This window comes from Phalacrocorax carbo, chromosome 1 (genome assembly GCF_963921805.1).
Source record: "Phalacrocorax carbo chromosome 1, bPhaCar2.1, whole genome shotgun sequence".
NCBI classification, from domain to species: Eukaryota; Metazoa; Chordata; class Aves; order Suliformes; family Phalacrocoracidae; genus Phalacrocorax; species Phalacrocorax carbo.
In genome coordinates this window covers 186,519,007-186,540,539 of record NC_087513.1, presented here as the reverse complement: position 1 = coordinate 186,540,539, position 21,533 = coordinate 186,519,007, and the positions used below count along the sequence as shown (strand labels likewise).

General features: G+C 42.5%; 1 protein-coding gene and 1 long non-coding RNA gene across 2 annotated transcripts in view; one reads left to right on the top strand and one right to left on the bottom strand.

Annotated features, from left to right (window-relative positions):
• HTR2A (5-hydroxytryptamine receptor 2A) overlaps window positions 1-20,618 on the top strand; it is a 32,835-nt gene extending 12,217 nt beyond the window's left edge. The window contains exon 4 of the mRNA XM_064440860.1: window positions 15,508-20,618. Coding sequence (XP_064296930.1) covers window positions 15,508-16,307 — 800 coding nt within the window. The 3' untranslated portion in view covers window positions 16,308-20,618. The remainder of the gene's footprint in view (window positions 1-15,507) is intronic.
• On the bottom strand, window positions 2,816-11,919 carry LOC135318232 (uncharacterized). Its single transcript, XR_010376562.1, has 3 exons — window positions 11,813-11,919; window positions 9,420-9,511; window positions 2,816-4,018 (listed from the first exon to the last, which is right to left on the bottom strand). It is a non-coding gene; the product is annotated as an uncharacterized LOC135318232 (long non-coding RNA).
• Window positions 20,619-21,533: the final 915 nt, after the last annotated feature.

Here is a 21,533-nt window from a genome sequence, read left to right as displayed (position 1 = left end):
TTGCTGTCCCACCGAGTACAAAGGGCCAGGGATGCAGCTGGGATTTGGAACGTACAACTACCAGTGTCTCCAGATCATGGTTTGTTGACAGCTTTGGCCTCCTTCAGCTCACTCCTCCTCCTGCCAAGGACAGCCTTAATTTGAAAGTCCCTTTACTGTTTTCAAACGGCACAAATAGCCACGGGGCTGCAGGTTGGGAATCCCTGTTCCAGATGCACCATGTCCTCCATTTCTTCCAGATGACATCATTTGCCAATTCGTTCAAGTCTAATTTAGGGATGGCTTGGCATAGGAAAAGACCACTTGTTAAAACATAGAATATACTGCCAAAACACATAAAATTGCAAATAATTACACACAGCACTGTAGTCCAATGATATAGATTTAAAGTTGAGCACCTAAATTTGGAAGTGCTGGAGCTAAACTCAAAATATCTGCTACACTACTGTCTTTACCATGTAGTCATTCACTTGTCTTCCAGTTCTTCTTTCGAAAACTTGGCTTTGCAGTCTTAGCATTACTTATAATCTTTTCATTAGTTAACACTTTTTTTTAATCATACTTATGAAATCGTCTCCCAGTGAGTGAATGTACTGTTTGCTCTTTCTAACTAGAGGCTCTCAAGGGCAAAAATTATAGTTTTCGTGTTTGGGCAATCCCCTGGGACCTTTCCCATTTGTGGATGTAGATGCCAGCATAAAAATAAAATGCCATAAAAATGTCAAAAACCATGACACAACATATAAAGAAATTTACATTAACTGTTATGAAGGGCCACAGAACAAAATTTTGCAAACTAAGTATTAGAGCTTCACCACCACCTCACAGAAATAGCATCTTCATTGTATCATTTTACAGAGACACAACGTATGAGCTCTGTAGTCAGCAACAGTTATGCCAGTAGAAAGTTCACTGACATACTAATGACCCCACAAGCAGTGACATCTAATGAGTAAACAAGCACTGTCTGAGGGAAGGTAACATTCACAGAATCACAGAACCACAGAATGGCAGGGGCTGGAAGGGACCGCTGGAGATCATCTTGTCCAACCCCCCTGCTTGAGTAGGCACACCCAGAGCAGGGGGCACAGGACCATGTCCAGGTGGGGTTTGAACATCTCCAGGGAAGGGACTCCACAGCCTCCCTGGGCAGCCTGTTCCACTGCTCTGGCACCCTCACAGGAAAGAAGTCTTTTTCTCATATTTAAGTGGAACTTCCTCTGTTCAGTGCTGTGATGGACATTTCTGAGTTGGCTAGCATGTACATTCTGGTTATGAGACGTTACTTAAGATGGTTCTGAGAAAGATATAAATATTATATTTACTTTCCTCATTGACGTAAATTATTCCCATATTTCCCATGTAACAGAATCCTTTGCTTGATTTGTTCCTCCCAAAAGAGTGAACACATTTCATCCACCAGACCAACAACTTACCACACATAAATCCCTCTCATTACTGAAGGTTAAACAAGCTTGCATTTTGACCTCGTATGCGTTGTTTTCATTATGTGACAAGGAGGTGTTACCAACCTTATACTTTTTTTTCATGAAAAATGGTTCAAATGAATGGTAATGATTGAACTGCTTTCTAAATTCTCCAAATTTGGAAACACAGAGATAAAGAAACATAAAAACCCATAGGGCCGCTTTTCCAAACCAGAGACAGTGAGCAATGTGGGACACATCAGGATGGGGGGAAAATACATTATACCAGTACATATGTATTGTCAAATGAAGAATAATTATTATGTATATATTTACCATTTTCATTGTCATCACCTGATTATCAAGATGAGATGAAAGCTTTTGCCTATGAAAAAGGTGCACACCCATTCTGTGAGCTCCTCTTTTGCAAGAAACATTGCTTTACAGGTGAAAAAAGGAACGAGGAGTGGTCACAACATTGATGTGTGGCTTTTCTTTCTGCTTTGGTTTTATTTTTAAGGGCAAGCTATGTGGAAAGAACCTGGTTAGTCAAGGTAGTGATGACAGAATTTGTTCACTGTCTTTTTTTTTTAGAAAAAAAACTTGTCTTTGCTTTGAAGACCATAAGGACCATGTTCTTCTTCCCCTTGAAGTTACCCGCAAAAAAGCATTACGTTCAGTTGGAGCAGTCTGGTCCTATTATCAGGTTTCTCTGAATGAAGAAGGAACTGCTCTTTGTTGGCAATATGACCTATAATCAGCCAGTCTCTCTTTGTAGGATACTTCAGAGTAAATGAAATGTTTTAAGAAAAAAAGACAGTAGCAGTACAGTGCCTATTTTAAGTTATTCCTCCTTCTCTGAAAGGCTATATTTTTTAGACAGCATGCAATACATACAAGATTCCAGAATGGATTCCCCATCCAGAAGGGGAAGGATGAGTCTAGGTCCCACCACAGGATAACCTTTTTCTGCAGAAAGTGCTATGTGAGATGCTGCAAAATGCAGAAAAGACATGTTCACGGGTCTGCTCTGATCTTTTTCTGGTAGATCCCTACAACAGTATATGCTCAAAAGGGGATCCTATATTGGCCAAGAAATTACTTGAGCATCTTTAATCAGAGGAACTGGCATTTCTGCATAGCAGAAGCCACATGCAATATAAATGAGCAGAAAAGAAGTGTACGAGGAATCATGTTGGGATTTATAAACTCTGTCATCTGTACACTGCAATTGCATTTAATCACCTTATAAATTAAAAATAGTGTTGTTAAAGTAGCAGCGTATTGCATAAAAGAAAATGTCAAGAACAAGGAAATTTTCTGTCATTTTAAAATTATACAGAGCAATTTCACAGCTTCTTTTATGTATTTTAGAGAATTATATTTTATTTAAGCCAGATTTTGCATTCCATAATATTAGGAAAGAGAAATGTATCACAGAATTCTGCTTTAAAATGAAATCCTTACATGTACCCCAATCAGCAGGAACACTGCAAACTATCACACACTCAGGCTGCAATTAACTTTCCCCACACATTTCCTGGCCTATGCTATTGGCATAATTTCCAAGCAGAGGCCCAGCTAACAAAAATCAGGGGTTCTGTCAGAGCTGAGACACCATATTCCTAATTACCTACAACAAATCTAGAAATACCTGTCAGCTGATTTTTCCTTTGATGTCCTCCAGAGTCACTGATGGAAAAGAGCTGGTCAAACTCCTATGACGTTGTGAAAGCAGGCTGAGGCATCGCGATAAAGGCTCTCTTTTCTGGCTGATCAAAATTGGAGCTGTGTATTTCACAGTATTCAGCCCTGCATTTATGTTGCAAGTAAATCACTCCCACTGGGAAGACTCGCTTCCTTTTGGCAGAACATAACCTTCGTTATGAGTTTGTATTTGATCTGAGTTTTGAAATGTCAAATTGACCTCTATTGCTAGGATCATAGGCTGAGCTGAACTGTGAGTATCCTGCAAGAAATACCGTGTGGTTTTTGGTCTCAGGTGCACTGAGTGAGCAGCGTAACTTTCTCCTTACAAGCGTAAAAGTGCCCAAAAGTTTTAGGTTGAATGTTCCCAGGGTAAAACAAGCCCTGCCTTGCATACCACTGAAGGACATGAGAAGGTCCCTCCAGCATGCAGAGTAGCCATTTCTAATTGCAAGAGTAGTTCATGTATTTATTTTTTCAGTTTTCAAGCTGGTTTGTGACATTTAGCAGAAAGATAAGTCTAGGGATTATGCTATAGCACATACTCAGTAACCTGTAGATGGGAAATACAGGCAGATACGATCTATCACTTTTTCATCTCCTCTTTAACCCTGCCATCCTCCAAATGTGACCAAGGCACTGACTGATCTGACAAAAGAGCAGTTCAGTCAGGGTGAAGGGCATTATCCATCAGGTGGGCAGTGGAGCATGAAGCCCAGGACCCCCAATCTTGCTGTTCAGATCAGCACAGGTCTCTAAGCTGCTTCTTATCCTGTTTTTCTTTCCAAATCATCCATCGCATCAGGACATCTACTTCAATAACTGTCCAGCTGTTGTCCTTGTATATCTGGTAGGAAGCTGACCATTTGCTTAAACAGCAGCCTCTGCACAAAAGCAGACATGGAGAGACAAGACAAAGATTGGATTAAAGTGGGTCCCTGAGGTCTAGAAAATCCAGAAGAATTACAGTGTTGGTTGTCTGTGCCCTTCAGGCTCAGCGCAAAATTGCTGCTAAAAACCCCCCACATTAAACAACTTATCTGATAGTTACATTTGGTCTCCTGTTAAACTACACAACGAGGTCAAGCAGCACTGCTGGAGAAATATCAGAGACATACCGACAGAAATCTCTGTTCAGTTCAGTGGAAGAGTAAGGCAGAGTTAAGCAAATTACCAGCATTCAACAAATTATACAAAGTAATAATTAAAAGCCTGGAAGTGTAAAAACTGTAGAGGACCTTTTCACTTAGACTGCTCCAGGAACCATCACATTAGTAGCTTATGATAGTGGAACATCTAAAATCTTTCCACAAATTCTGTCTTATTGCTATTATATATATACACACAAAGCATTACTGTGAACATAGAATGTATAGGATATATTAAGTTAGCCCTGAGGAGCCTTCAGGTGCTTCATAGCTAAAAAGGCAGACTGATAACATGTGATCTGGGAAGATCCTGATACAAATGTATGGTGCTTCTTTCTTTCCCAAAGCACAATTATCCCCAAACCTATTCTCCTAGGGGCCTATGAGTGAAAATTGCGAAGTCATCTGACAGGGAATACAAAAAGGTCCTATGCTAAACAGGAGGGATATCACAAGTGGCCGGAGTTGTTCGCACTTAAAGACCCTTTTCCTTTTCAAATTAACATATTTACCTAAGCCAGTGACAACAGTAAATTTGTAACTTCTTTCAAGTAGGAATTAAACCATTGCTACAGGGAACTTAAAAACACCAATGCAATTTAAACAACATTAATTGAATACACAGAAAGGGAAAAGGGTGTTTGACCCACTCTGCTGCATTTTGCTGAGGCACAGAGGTAGCAGGTTTGTTCGTCAAGGAGCTTTAAATAAGAATGAGTAGCACCTTGTCCCTCTGCGCAGAGCTGGGATGGAGACCTGTGCCACCTCTTGCAATTTTTCAAACTAAATATTCAGCTCTTTATCATAAGGTCAGTCACTTCTAATCACATCTAATCACCATGGATGAAGTGGTTACACAGCTGCCATCAGCCTACATCCCCTGGAGGAGAACACTAAGGCCAGCTCCCTCCCGACTCGCAGCTGACAGCAGGACGGTAGCTGCCGCCTGGTTACCTCTGCTCAGCCAGCATACCCCAGGCAAGCCGCTTCCTTGGCCTCCTGTCCGTGCTCAGCCAGACACCACCTTACTCCCTTCTCTTCACTCGCTGATAGTGTCAGATAGTCTCAGTCTCACCAAGATGGTGACCAGTCTCAATCTCACCAAAGACCAGACTGCAAATAAGCTGGTATTGTAAATAATAATGCAGTTAAATTACAGGGTGGGAGCTCTTAAAAGCTTTTTATTGTTATGTTAGAAACCTTCCCCACCCTTAGAATTTTGCAGCTGCTGTTTGATTTCCTCCAGGCACTGTGCAGTGTGACACACCATCCTCTCTCCCTCCTGGCAGGACTTCCCTGGTGGGAGGCAGGGACTGAAGTGCAGGCAGATGCACAGAGCAAGCTGGGGTCCCTGTAGAAGGGCTGGCACACAGGGCCATGTGCCCCGTCAACCTCACCTGAAATACAATGCCACCATCCCAGCCGGGAGTGCTGGGATAGAGAGCAGGATGATGTGTCAGCAGAGGACTCCTCCCAGGAGGCTTCACCAGACCCAAATGAAAATATACATGTTAACGACAAACTACAGGGCCACAAAACTTGCAGAAATCTCCACTGCTACCCTATACCCTTTCTACCCTACGCACTTCGAGAGATGGCAGGACATCTCCTTTGAAATAACAGATACAGCAGCACTGATGCCAAACCACAGGCTAAAGGTTTCACAGCACTGGTCTTGTTGGTCATCGGGGCATCACTGATGTTTGTAACGACCTGCACACAGTTATCAAAATGAGGCTGATGTAAGTAGTGATGGCTTCAGATCATGAAAACCTAGCTTGTAATTCAATTATTTAAAAAAGCTGGCTATCTTAGTTGAGCAGGCATGTGCGCACATGTTGTTGGGTGTGTGCCCGTGTGAAATTAGTGCTTATTTTCAGCCTTGCTTCTTTTAATGTGACATGTTATGGTATCCACATGCCTCTGAGCCAAGAAGGATATAGAGTACTCATGCCTTTCCACTCCTTGTCATATTTCATATTCTCAGATTTTAAAATGTACCTGAGGTTGCAGGCAGGTCTCCCTGACCTTCCAAATTTCAGGCACTTCCCCATGAGAATAGCTGGCCTGAGGGAGGGCTAATGAGAAAGAAGACAGTTATGACATCCATAGAGGTGGCCTGTATGGAGTGGGGTTTGCCCTTCTCCCAGTGCTCCTTCAGCATTGCCACTCTGACACTGGCTGTCCATGAGCTCTCAGGATCATCTGGGAACCATGGGCAGGGCAGAGGAGAAGCAATTTCATCCTGGATGTGATATGGAAGTGTGGTGCCAAAACACTGCGAAACACTTCCATACACATTTATTTGTCCCATCTCTAAGGATGAGCTAAGTTTTCACCTGGGGAGCACAGGGATGGTGCATTCTCAGGTGAACAAGTTTGCTCTACATGGCACAATGGCATGCTCCTTACTGGAGATCAGGTTGAGTGGGTTCCTCTGGATCCATAAAAAGGAAAAGGATTTTTAGGCTGTCTCTATTATTGGCATTTAACCTCGTGGACATCCTGGAGCTAAACAGCTCTGTCTGGCCTTCTGCTGCAAAAGCATCCTCCCTCTTCTTCTCTGTAGATGCATTTATAACAACTTGTATTTGCACAGTAATCTACATAAGGTAAAGAGACCTACTTTTTATCTAAAAGTTGACACACATACTGTCTCTAGGGCTGGTGTCTTTTGGCATCTTTCTCCATGCTTAGCATCACTAAAATATTCAGAATCAGGCTGTGGGATCTAAACAAGCACAGTAAAAAGGGAGATTCATCGAATCCATGGGAGGCCTGTGGAAGAATCTGGCATGTGGTACACCTTATTTTTTCCTTTAGTCATATTGTGCAAAAATTTATTTACTGGGCAGTTTGCTATTTCTTACTTATTTAGGAAAAGTTCTGTGCCTCAGTAGATTTAAATTTTACAGTAAACAACCATCTGGAATTCAAGTACATGTGTCATCTAAAACAAAAAATTCTGCATAAAGTATTTCAATTTTCTGAGCTTCCCACTGATCAAGACCATACTTTTTCTGTTTGCTGGCCCTAGAGGTGAAGGTTTTGCCTGTGGCTGTCCCATACTGCAAGTCACCAGTGTGCTAACTCCAAGCAGAAATACTTTTTCTCTACAAAGACCAAAGCACTGCAATGCTTCAGTTAAAATGAGGCAACTTTCAGTCAAGAGCCAAGGAGGTCATTAACTGCGAATAACTAAAACCACATCAGGAAATAACTAAAAAAAATCTAATATTCAAATGGATACCAAGACTAGCTTTGGGGAGTATGACTGCCTCCCTGCTTATGAAAGACCAGAATAGGCAGCACAGCTTTCTCCAGCAATTTCTTATCCCTTCGAGGCATCCCTTCTTCACACTGCAGTTGGCAGAAGGTGAAGGCAGACTGTGGAGACAGTCCTGTACTGGCACTAAATTAGTTTATGTTTGGGGTTGCAATAGCAAGAATCTCTATTTCAGACTGTTCAGTTGAAACCACTGGAGTTTGTTCACCATTGCTCCTTGCTGCGTACATGAATGGCATAATCTGAAATTCCCAGTCCCTAAACCCTTTTAAAAATAAAGTTCTCCAGGACATTTATGAATATCTTCCCTCCCTCCCTCCCTCCCTCCCTTCCTTCCTTCCTTCCTTCCTCCCTTCCTTCCTTCCTTCCTCCCTCCCTCCCTCCCTCCCTCCCTTCCTTCCTTCCTTCCTTCCTCCCTCCCTCCCTTCCTTCCTCCCTCCCTCCCTCCCTCCCTCCCTCCCTTCCTTCCTTCCTTCCTTCCTCCCTTCCTTCCTTCCTTCCTTCCTTCCTTCCTTCCTTCCTTCCTTCCTTCCTTCCTTCCTTCCTTCCTTCCTTCCTTCCTTCCTTCCTTCCTTCCTTCCTTCCTTCCTTCCTTCCTTCCTTCCTTCCTTCCTTCCTTCCTTCCTTCCTTCCTTCCTTCCTTCCTTCCTTCCTTCCTTCCTTCCTTCCTTCCTTCCTTCCTTCCTTCCTTCCTTCCTTCCTTCCTTCCTTCCTTCCTTCCTTCCTTCCTTCCTTTCCTTCCTTTCCTTCCTTCCTTCTTGCTATTTGATAAGTGTAGACTTCTATATGCCTCTGTTAGTCCCTTTAGTGACCAGATAATCATATTACACAGAGGGATAAAAACTTCTTTTGACTTGAGATAGCTGTGAGAAGCCAATAAGCACCTTGGCAAAAGCCTCTGCCCAAACTAAAGATAATGTCACTAGATGAAAAGCAAAGACTGTATTGGTGGAGACGCTCCATAAAAATTGCTATGCAAAAGGTCATGCTTTCCTCAGATGCTCAGAAGGACTGGAAAATCCAACAAGGAAACAAGAAGGGCCAGAGATGGACACAGAACTGCTGTAAACAAGTCCTGTAGCACAGCTAAGAAAGGGGATTTGAGGTATGTATAGGCAGGAATAGCACTTAAAGCCGAGAGCAAAGAAACTGCTTCCTGCTGTTGGATTCTTGCTGCCTCTAGGCAACAGGGCTGCATGCACATTTTGTAAGGGAACAGGATTATACCAAAGCAGTAAATAACTCCGTCAGCAGTTTCCTCTCATAACTCAGCCCACCCTGGAGCCCAGGGTTTCTAATCAGTTGGGACAACAAGGGGGAAATGTCCTTCATTTCTTGCTCTGTCCTCCCTGTAAGGCTTCTCTAATTCTGTTTCTATTTAATTTATTATCACAGTCGTACAAATTAATTTGGAGACACGCATCTCTGTTCTTGTAAGAAATAGGCTTCAGGACTGAGGACATAAACGACAAACATATGAGGAAGACACTGAGACTTTTCTGATTTTGCTTTTCTAAAGTGAAATAGATGATTTACAGCATTATATTAATATAAATGATTATTTACAATAATTTTCTCACATAAAAAGAACTGCGTATGCCTCCTAGGCTAAATGTTTCCTTAGAGATTTTCTGAGCTGCCAAGAACAAAGCCATTTCAAACTTTATAGGATAATCCAAGTATTACCTGGTAGCCCCTATGTGAAGTTAAGTAGTTTTCCTTTCAGTTGTATTAAATAGAACATGTGTGACCAAATAAAGTGTTCCAAGGGAAAGATACGGAAAACCAGCTCTGTGTGTGCCCTTGAATAAGAAAATAAATTTGGTCTATAGATAGTGGTAAGGAAAATACCTGGACCTGCTCTGCCTTCAGTCATGTGAGGATGGCGCCGCTGGGATGCAGACAGGAGGTGATGCTCCACCAGCACTGTGACTCACTTAGCTCTAGAGAAAATCCATATGAAAGTAAATATTAGGTGGGGATTCGTGAGAGAAAGCTTCTCGCCCACTCCTGCCCCCACCAACACGCACACCTGTTGCTAGAGAAGAGGTCCATGCTTGTTTCACATGTGAGGAGAAATTCTAGCTTAGGACTTTGGGGACACTGCCACACTAAGAAAGGCAGAAGGTTTTTAACATTCATGCTAACCAGATGCAGCCTCAGATGGTGATTCCCAAAGCACCCAGAGCTTTTCAACATCCCTTCTCCCCAGGTGGAAATTTCTGCTTTTGCACTACCACCCATCAGCAAACTGCACAACCTTGCTATTGGCAATGTGGCTGGCGCTATTTGGGTAGCAACAAAATTATAACATGAAAGGTTTGTCATGACTGGAAATGAGTCAGTTGGGAAATAGCATTTTCAGGTGTGTGCAGAAATCAGCTAAGTGTTTGCAGGTCTGGGGAAACGGTGACTCCCGTAACGGTGAGTGCTACATGCCAAGCAGAGACATAGAGCCAGACCGAGAGCCTCCTCTGCACATGCTTAAGTGAAAGTGCATAAGTAGCTAAACTCCAGCTGCTGATATAAGCCCCAGACATATTTGCATCCTTGATACTCAGACGACATGGTCCACAGTCCCCCCACAAGTGGCTCACTGTGGTGTGTGTCAAACATCCACACAGGGCACCATGGTAGCCCAAAGGAATAAATACTATTTTGTGTGGTTATTTCAGTCCAAAATATTGGAAATAATGTAATCGTTGTGTTGCATGAGGGCAATTTTTATACAAGATGAAACTGAGGGTATGTGTTGTATGCCTTCGGAGGTAGCATGTGAGTATACAGGGATGGCTGTTTCTGGTTTGACTGTGTACATGTACCAAAGCAGGACATTCATAGAGTCATAGAATGCCCTGAGCTGGAAGGGACCTGCAAAGATCATTGATTCCAACTCCTGTCCCTGCATAGGACAGCCCAAAATTCACACCATGTGTCTGAGGGCATTGTCCAAGTGCTTCTTGAATATTGTCAGGCTTGGCACCATGACTGCCTCCCTGGGTACAGAAACGCATCAGGTACCAGGCATGGGCTTTTCTAAAGGAATTAGACACCGAGCTTCTCTAAGGAGAGACTGGCCTTCTGCAAGCAGCAATCCTTTCAGAGGTCCCTAGTGTCACAGACCACGTCTGTGCAGTGGCCCATGATCTGGCCCATAACCTGAGTGTGTCTGAATCAATGAGATTGCTAAAACTTGAGCTGGGGGGGAGCTATTTTCTTTTTCATGTGAAGGTGAATAAAGGTGCCAAATGTTATTGAGAAATGTAATGACATTTCTAAAAGGTATTTCCTATCCCTTGGGACATTTATTAAAGCACATAGTCATGCTCATTTGTATTCGGATCAATTGAAATGGATATATGTGAGGTGAAAGCATGTGACTGACAGTTTCTGCTTGAAGGACACTTCACAAAAGGAACCTTGATTTTATCAGTTCACTCCCCCTTCCCTCTCTTCATCCTAAATTGCCCAAGTGTGCCACCCTGCAGGGCATATTGTAAATTCTGGCTTTGATTCATTGATAGTTGCAGCAGCTCAAGGCAGCTGCAAACCCAGTTCACCGGTCCAGTTAAAGTGGTTTTATGGCTGCTGTATACCTCCGAAGATTTGCAAACCAGTAATGTGTGCCACTAAATCAACCTTTGTCAGTTTTACCAGGCTTTTTGAGAGAACGACAAGAAGGATGCTATTGCTTTACTTCTTAACCTTTGGTGTTTTCAAGAGCCTTTTGTCATTCTGAAGTTGTGCCCAAATGCTTGAGTTTTAATGCAGGATTTATTACTCATCTTTATTGTTTGGGCTCTGTTTTGCAGTTTATTAAAGTCCATAGAGTTTGAAACAGCCTCCTGTGTATAAATCAAACTATATAAATAAACCACCTTCTACCAGAGGAACACAGTATTTAGGGTTTGTCCACAAGGGAAAATGTTCTGATATAAGTGGGAACGGCAACAGAAAACACAGCAGCTAATGTACCTCCAGTGCTTGAATGGGTGCTCCCATTCTGTGCTGAGTGCTTCCTTGAGCCTAACCTTATTTTGATGTGGAAGATGAGTAACATAAACCATAAAGAAGCACTCAGGGGTTATTAAGACTTTTTCCAGACTGATCTTGAGCTAGTGGGAGTCAGGGATGTGGAATGGGCAGGGTGTGGACTAGCTGTTCTGTTACAGCCCTGCCAGGTTGCTTCCTCCAGATCTACTGTTTGCACATGGTCCATTTCCCAAATACCTGCTCGTCCCCACCTGGTAGGTCTGCACAATCCTTTCCTGAGAAGCTGACTTTCTTCTCTTGGCGTTTGAATACACAGGCACAACCTGTGTCTTCTTAAACAGCCACAGTCACCAAGATCAGGGAGCTGGAAAGCAAGGACAATAAAACCAGCAAGAAATCATATATCTGAATCATCAAGGAGAAATAGATTTGTCAGCTTCAATCTTTAAAGAATTAATTCAGTCATCTGCAATAATGCTAATACAGCTTAGACCAGGACTTTTTGTTATGTGTCTACAGGACAAGCTTGATCTTGACCAAACCCGAGTGACATCTGGGTGACATTCTTAGCCATCTGTGATGCTTCCTAAAAATCCCATCAAAATAGTGGGCATGTGTTGCACATGGAAGCTCCCTTATTTACAGCTTAAATATGACTGCCTTTGAATTTGGTCCCTGTGTCCTCAGTGGGATTTGCGATCCTCATGCTACAGAAGCCAGAAGCTACCTGTTGAAAAGGGAAAGACTCTGCTCCTTTGGAGAGGGGAGCAATAAATTTAGTTCCTGTAGACATATGAAAAGAGGCAATTGGGCTGGATGTCAACTTATTCCAATCAGGAATGCCACAATACCATTTTAGAGGATCCCCCGCAACAGCTGAACTGGGGTGTACTCAAAAAGCAGGTCACAGCTGTCAATGTTCTCCTCTACCAAACCATGGTACCTCTGGTATTTTCAAACTGTATACAGGCCAGTTACCCGTGGCTGTAGGGGAAAGATGCCTTGATTCAGAAAAACTTACATGACTAGCAGTGCCTGCTACAGCTCTGCTGTGAACAACACTTTTGCACTTGTTAAAGGAATGACAAGGAAATGTGGAAACTCAAGCTGAAGCTGAAGCTCATTTCCATTTTTTTAAAGCCAGAAATCTGGATTTAGATGCCAGTCTCCAGAAGCTGCTAACAACAAAAGAAAGCAGGCGACAAATTGCTGCCCTTGTATTTCAGGTCCAGAGTTGTAACTGACTTCAGGCTTTTACCTGAAAAAGCTTGCAATTACACTAAAATTTCCCTCTTTGTAGTGCTGCTGCCTCTCCTCCCATGCCTCCTGAAGCAGCTGAACCATAAGGTCTGTAGTAATGAAAGGCATCTTTTTGCTCTGTCAATACCATTGTTTATTTTATCTCTGCAGCTCACACTAGGTCTTTGAATGAAATGGAAAAACAGCCCTGCTGTTATCAGTACGGGGCAGAACCGAACGGGAAACTTGTGGTATTGCTCTGACTAGTGCTGCGTCTTCATGCAGCTGAAGTGTAATGCTGGGAGGTGCTGGGTGCCTTCCGTATCCCTTCAACTCATCCAAAAAAGAAAAGGAACTTGAAAGCATTCCCCATTTCCCTGGAGGTGTTCGGCACCCCAGGTTACTCAGCCATGGCAATGTCAGGGCAATGTGGCTCCTGCCGGTGACCTCTCCCTCCATGCTGTCAGTCAGACTGACTTGGACGTTTTTAGGCAGCAGCTTTCCTGGAGTCACTGGAGGTTTCCATCAGCTCGACCCAGCAGCTGCCACACACTGCATGAGTTTGCACCTCATCCAGTGGCTTCTCATAGGCCAAGTTCAAGCAGTTAGGGCCTGTGCAGCAGGAACAGAAAGGGCAATACCGCAGGCCTTCTACCAGCTTCTGCCCTGGGCAGATAAGAACAGCACTTCTGTAAATTGGCCCGTGGCATTGCCATGACTCAGTTCAAAGCTGTGCAGATAAAATAAGCTAGTGTTGTTAGAAAAATAAAGAGCAGTGGTGTTAGAAAAATAAAGAGCTTTGTAAAATCTCCAGAAGCACCAAAATAATGGATCATTTGAAGAGAATAATAGTCTATTATTATTATTACTGTTATTATTATTATTTTGTACTGTGCCTGGACTTTGCAGCCTCCCTCTAGGTCTGGAGCTGTTATGCTGGGCACTGGAAATGTGTGAAGTGAAGAGCCAGCCTGTGCTTTTAAAGGGCTCACAGTCTATGCATGAGAGTGGGAAGAAGGGAAAGGAAGGGAGGTAGAGGGAGGTACCATTGAAATGCTGATGTTGAGAGGATGAGTTCAAGGGCTCATCTGTGAACCAGTAAGGACATTCTTGGGCACACAAGGGACAAGGTAGGGCACAGCATCATCCTGACCTCATAAGAAATTCTTCTCTAATTAATTTTTTTCTTCCTTAGAAGCCAAATACAGCACCTGGGGTTTCTGTTCAAAGATGCAAAGGGGACGGAAACTCCCAGATTATGATAACCTTCTGGAGGAGTCAGACTTGTAGCTGCTTTTTTTCCAAACAGGGCTGCATTATTGCTCCGTGCTTCACAACTTCACTTTTGCTGTCTTCACAGCACATCATCCCTTTTGCTGTCTGAACGTTGCCTCTCTTGCAGAGACAGCATCCATTTGGGGGGGCGGCGAGGAGACAAATATTGAAAACAATCCAAAACCAAGAACCAAAGAAACAGCAGCTGTTTGGTTTTGCTCAGACACAAGCAGCATTTGCAGAAGCCCCCGAGGAAATGATTGAGTGGGCTTGAATCAGAAAGAGCAGTCCAAGGAGGATGGACTTTATCACCTGGCCTTGCCGTTCATGACAGGGCAAGGATACAGCATATGCTCCAGGGAAAGACAAAGTTTGCATGGCTGCTGCTGCCTTTGGGGTTGTATGTTGAGAGGGCAGCCTGTAGCAGTTGGCAATATGGAGAAGGGACCTTTGTAGTCCTGCAGGGTGAACCACATCTCAGGCTGCCTCATATCGGTGTCTCTCAATGCTTAATTTGTCCCCATCATTCCTCTGGCCATTGCCATGGAAAGTGTTTTTAGCATTTAGACTGTGTTGACTGTATGGAGATTACAGGGAGAAAAGAAAAAGACCCAGTGAAAGATTACTCTCAGACCTAAGACAAAAATCTATCTTTTCACCTAAAATCAGTATTTCACAGCACAGTCAGAAACCATTACTCAGAACACTTTTAATCCTCTTATGAAGAACAGCCCAGGACCACTCTTAAGACACTCCAGAAAAGAAAGTCATGGTATCATCTTGATCATAGTTGATGAAGGCCTTTGCCAAGGTGGCAGGAACCAAGGAGCAAGTCTGGAGATCATTAGAGGGGGCCCAAGATCCAGGAATATAAGGAGTTATGCTTTTGTTGCTACAAGGTGTCATGGGAAAGTTGGATAGAAGCAAATGTATTCTACCTGTGGCTGAGGTTTCTTTGAAGGAGAGAGGGAATTCAGATTAGAGCAACTGCAAAATCCCATGTAACACCAGTGCTCCTCTTCCCCTGCACTGTCTTTGCTGGGATTGTGTAAAGGTGGTGGCAGCACAAATGCCAGAGCCTGGCAGAACACAGCTTAGTTCCTGAAACTCAATATCTGCAAGACCAACATTTCACACAGCATCTTTTCTTAGTGTAGCCACAGTAAAATGTCACAAGAACAGGACTAGCATTGTGCTGCTGCTGAAACATGAGATGCAATTTTTTTCCTTCCCCCGTGTAAGTTCAGTTTGCTTTGGGATGTTTATCAATTGTGGCACTGTCTGTTAGCATTCATTTGTGTCCTAGAACCATTTATGCTTTAAGAAATGATCTGTGTAATGCTAAGAGTGTTTTGTTTATTTTTTCTTGGAGATTGGAAATGGTGTCTTTTATTGTTGTGCTTAACCTCTTCTTTCTCTAAACCACCTTCAGGTATCTCCATGCCTATACCTGTCTTTGGACTACAAGATGACTCCAAAGTGTTTAAGAAAGGCAGCTGCTTGCTTGTGGATGACAATTTTGTCCTAGTAGGCTCTTTTGTGGCATTCTTCATCCCTCTAACCATCATGGTGGTCACCTACTTTTTAACTATCAAGTCACTGCAGAAGGAAGCTATGCTATGCGTGAATGGCACTGGCCCAAAGACCAAGTTTGCTTCATTTAGCTTCCTCCCTCAGAGTTCCCTGTCCTCAGAGAAACTCTTTCAGCGCTCTTTGAACAGAGACGTTGGGACTTCTGGGAGGAGAACCATGCAATCCATCAGCAACGAGCAGAAGGCTTCCAAGGTTCTTGGCATTGTCTTCTTTCTGTTTGTTGTGATGTGGTGCCCGTTTTTCATCACCAATGTGATGGCTGTAATTTGCAAGGAGTCATGCAATCAAAAAATCATTGGAGGACTACTTAACGTATTTGTGTGGATTGGCTACCTTTCTTCGGCTGTCAACCCACTCGTATATACATTGTTCAATAAAACCTACCGTTCAGCTTTCGCTCGTTATATTCAGTGTCGCTACAAGGAGGAGAAGAAACCTTTCCAGCTGATTTTAGTGAACACTATCCCAGCACTTGCGTATAATTCCAGCCAGCTCCAGCTAGCACAAATGAAGAGTTTGAAAAAAGAGGCAAAAATGATGGCTAAGGATTATTCGATGGTCACGATAGGAATACATCATTTGGATGCTACCTCCAAGGGAAGTATCAGCCCAGCAAACGAAAAGGTTAGCGGCGTGTGACAGTCAGCAGCTGCCATGACAACCGCCGTGCGTACGCTGAAAATTTCACCTGGCTGTGAGAAGCTCTGATAGCTTAGCAAAATCAGCCCTGTTCAAGAGACCTTCCAATAACATCACATACTCCTCATATTAACCTGTGGATGAAAAGCAGGGTTGAAATAGTATCAAATGTGCAATTTTTTTTCATACAATACCTTGGCTGTTTTAAGCACAGGCTTTATTAAACTTATTTTTTTAATATTCTAAAGGATATATTTCTTAAAGGAAAAAAAAAAAAAAGCAATTTCTGGTATTACAACATGGGCTGTGAAGAAACCTACGCATTTCTTTTCTTTTTGCAAATAAAAGCTAAGCTGTCCTTTGATGTCCTCGCAGAGTAGGCTCCAGCTAGTTTGTCTTGCTACAATGGTATTTTGTTATCATTATCTGAATGAGCACTTTACAGAATTTTAATAAAATAATGGTTAATTTGCTGATATATATTTAAAATAGATTTTAAAGTATTAAAGCAAAACCTATAAAACCTGTATAGATTAACTATATGACATTTTGGTAACAGTGTTTTTATGGCCATTTTTTTTCTTCTGAGTGACCACCTGAAATTTTACTGGGCTTTTCTGCCATTTGTTCTATAATTCAAATTAGCAATCTTCAAAGGTAAATTATACTTGAATGATCCTTTGTTTCCACCACCATTCGTAATCTTTATTTTATGTCTTGTACTTTATTTCCATTCAAAAACTTTCATCTGTTCAGCTTAAAACTTGAAAGTAATTTTTTCAAAAGTAATTACTGGGCTTGATTCCCTGCTCCTTCCAGCTGTTTTTGAAAGGAAAGTGAAGTGAGAGAAGAGTGGAAAATCAGGCACAACATTGCTAAATAATTTCAGGAATGATTCTAACGTCCACGCCCCTTTTCAATTCCAACAGAGTCTGATTTAAATAATGTCAGTGGAAGTTTTGCATGAGTAAAGCCTTCAGTAAAAAGTTGCAGCAGATCCTCTCTCATCGTTTCTCTTTGGTTAAAATGTCTGTTGTGAAGATGTCCTCCTGGTTTTGTTTTAGGGCTGGTAAAGCCAGAATTATTAGAAAACTGTTAGTTGCTCAAAATTGTTTTCCCTGGTTTTGCTGTTGTGATAGATTGCTCAGGAATGGTAGGTAGCTTGCACTATTAGGACTCAGCCTTAATGAAATATGTGTGGGCAAATGGGGCCCACTTGAAAAATAACAGGATTTATAAATGGCACTGTATTTCACCTGCATAACTCCAAGGGCAGAATACATTACATAAAGGACATCAAATACATTGCTTGACAGAAATGCCTAGTCATGAAACTCTTTCCTTTCAGGCATCATAGACAATTCCACTGCAGCCAGTGGGACTCTGCTGGAGAGCAGAAATATAAACGTTACATCCACTTGCAAAACCTAAATCCAAGCATTTGGATTCGTTCCATGAATTTCATAGCCATAATCATCAGAAGCAGGATGTATTTCAGCTTCAGATCCTGTCCACTCTGAAAAAACCACAGCCTGTCTAGAAGCCAAATTCCAAGGCCTTCATCAGTCCTTCTATTGAAGTTGTTCAGTTTTCACTGTCCAACTAAATTTCCACTATGGCAAAGAAAGAAAGAGACAGGGAGACTCTGATTCTAGCCTACTAGCTGCAGGTCTTTGGAAGAAGACTTTTAGCTTAAAATACTGACCTGTGGTAGAAGAGGACTTGTAACTTGGCTGGGTATTTGGCCGATTTCCAAGAAACTGCTTTTGTTGTTCACTTGCCAGTATAATAACTAAATCTGCCAGTTTTATGAGCCATTTCCTCCAATGTGGGATAGGTCAGAACCACTGTGCACAGGTCACACAGGAGCCCTGCATGCATGTGGTAACACTGACTCACTCCACAGCCCTCAGCCTCCATGCCTGGGTCAAAGTGTTGCACTATAGTCCTGTTGCAGCGATGTCATGCACGTCATCCATCAGCTCGTGGCCATTAATAGTTTCTCCCCTGAAATGGGGAATTTAGGATCGCCTGATAAATCCAGTGGTATAAATGCTGTGCTGACCGAGGTGGTTTATGCAGTCTCTCTGGCTCTAGGTACACTTGATCACTACAATCAAACTGAACAACTTCAGCAGAAGGAAAGCCGAACTCACTGCTCCTGCCTCCCTGTGCACACCCTGCTCCCACACAGCGCCATGTGAGGGGTGCCACACAGGCACAGAAGGGATTTCAGGAGGCATCTCCTAAATGCAGCTGTGCATGGGAACCACTGTAGTAGTAGGTGGGAGCAGTGACTTTCCACTGTTTCCTGATTAGTTTGATGTAAATCAGGGGCGTTGAGCTAAGGATAATCGCCAGCTCATATCACACAGGCCAGCCAAGCAAGGGATGGAGCACTGGTGGAGCACAAGTGGTCCAGGACACCCCATGGAACAGGGTATTGAAGTACCTCCTGGTGTCCAGATGTCTCCACTCCACAATTGGAGTGATGGTTTTGAGGATTCACCCTTGGGAATGGGCACCCCAGGGAAGAAGTAGGCAGTAATAAAACCAAAGGCCTTTCATGAGAAGAGGCCTGAGGCTCAGGATCTGCCACCAAACCAGATTGCCTTCATATGATGGACACTGACACAAGATCAAAGGTCTCTACCCCTGCGTGTGAGGGGAAAGAAAACACAGATGCTTCCACCAGTGGAGGAACTGCCACATTTCGTGCAATTTGTGCCCATCTTGATGCAAGTATCTCTGGCATTGCAGGAGAAAGAAGCAGACGGGACGGAGAGCTCAGGTCCTGTTGCCCACTTGTGCCAAGGAGCAGAGCCTGCCTGCATACTGTGTGACGTATATGGCACCCTGCACTTCTCCAAAGCTCAGTTCCTCCCAAAACTCCTGAGGTTGCGGGTCTGCACAGCCTCCTTCACCAGCTTGCGATTGATAAACTGTTACTGAGCTTTTAACATTCACTGCTTATGCCTCTGCTTACTGTCTGCATTTCGCCCACGTGGCAGAGCAAATCAGTCCCCCCCACCCCCCGTTTCTCTTTCATTTCACCTTCTGTTCCTCTTTCACAATGTCAAATTGCTCAGGTTGCAAATACTGACGGAGAATGTTTCACTACAAACAGAGAGGGTTTCAATTACTTGCTTGATGTTTCATTAGAAGATGACTCTGAACAATAATTATTTTCTAGCTTATTAAAATAAAACCTATGTTTTGGACCTAAGACACTTGACGGCATTTCTTTAATTGACAGCTGGAGGTAACAAACCACTTATTTTTCCCTTAGAAGCAGGGATATCTGATGCCTGACATTTTAATTCTGCAAGCACTCGGATAGGTGGTTTTATTGAGTGATCAGCAGCTTTTGCCTAAGAAGCCTCTCAAAGCCAAGAATGCACAGCAGATAAAGACCAGTATCTTCAGCTCTTTAATGGATATCTTTGACAGTTTAGCAAGGCCTGATTCTGCCACCTTGCACCAAAATGTTAATAGATATTTGTGTGGTTTGCCTTAGTGAGGATGACAGAGTCAGCGTCTGAATTTGTTCTACCCACCATGCCAGAACTGCGGGACGTTGTTCATCAGTAGGCAGCAATTAATAGAGTCATTATACTGCAGAAAGACGACAAAGTTCAGCTGTTCTAAACCCGAATTTATAGCACTGGGCCCATGATTGGGATGAGCACTACAGTTTAGTATGACCAGCTTCAGAGCAACACCTCCATCTTGCAAAAAACTGTGAGTGTTTTCATTATGCATCAGACTGGAATGGAAACTTTTGTAATTTACCAGGCAAAAAAAGAGAAGACATTCACACAGACTAGCTCAGAGGTTAGGGCCTTCCCCCACCTTACAGGAAAAGCATGCTGAATAAGTCTGTCATATCTGCATCTAAAAAATCCACTTTGTCTGAAAAAAAATGTTTTCACCAACATTTTTTCAAGTAGATCTACATTTATTACTGTTAAGACTGCATCTGAAAAATGTCCAAAGACATGAAGCTCACCATGTATCTCCTAAGCTGGTGTGCATCCTTTACACACTTCAGGGTAAAAAGTCCTATGTATCTATCCCATTCAGCCAACCATGCACTGTACTTATGTAATTATTGCCAGACGGTGAGATGCGTTCTATTTTGAATACCTATATGTTTGCTTATGTAAATACATAGAGAAAAACATTTGCTGTATTTTGTTAATGTTAATTTAAAATGGTGTTCCAATGCTTTATTGTTTTGTCAGATCCCACTGCTGGTAAAGCAGATTAAAATATTTAAATGCCATCAGTTGTTTTATAAACTGGAGGTTTGTCTTAACTAGTTATTTTGGTTTGGTTTAATGTCTCCTATACATATTCACAGTACAATGTCTGCTGAAGGCTAAAGTAATTTTAAATATTTTGCTGGACAAAGAGAAAGAGCATGTTGCAGAATTTAACTGCCTCGGTAAACGGGTCCAAAATGAGCCACTGCAATCTGTCCTCTTTTTCTAAGGACAGCTGTTCTTCTACTGAAAAGGTATATTCTTTAGAGAAGTACATATAGCTTAAAACATTTCAGTCTCAGGAACAACGTACTTGCAGTAGTAATAAGACAGTTAAATTAATTTCGCTAAGAAGTAGCACTATAAGATTAAAATTAATAAGCAGCGTAAATAAATAGTATTGCACTGTTGCACGGACATGAAGAACACCCGAGTGACAGAACCGCAGTGCCATCTATTGGTAGCATTTCCTTTCACAAAGAGTATTCAAGAAACCAAAAGGGATTTTGTTACCTTTTTGTTTTCTCCATCTTAAAATCAGAGTGAGTTTATTCCTCCAACTGATCTTACAGCATACACGCTCTAGTTTACAATTGCCTTGCATATCAAAGTAGTATGGCTGTTAATAAGAAGCTCCCTCAACACCTTGCTGTAATCTCAAGGTTTCATCACGCTTTATAATGTGTAGGAAAAAGCGTAGAAAGGCATATTTTTCAGAAGTTATCAAACAAAGGGAAACAGATTGTTTCAGCTACAAACCTGTGAGGCACCATAGGGCGAAACATGCCAGATAAGATCCCTGAATTGAAAATCCACTCAGTTTTACCTCTGTAGTACTAGACTACTGTACGTAGATTCCAGGGTATCATAATTTCTTACATTTGTTGGAAAATTTCTTGTCAGATTTACCTGTATTGGCATACTTTGCACTGACCATTGGAAGATAATACATTCATCTTAT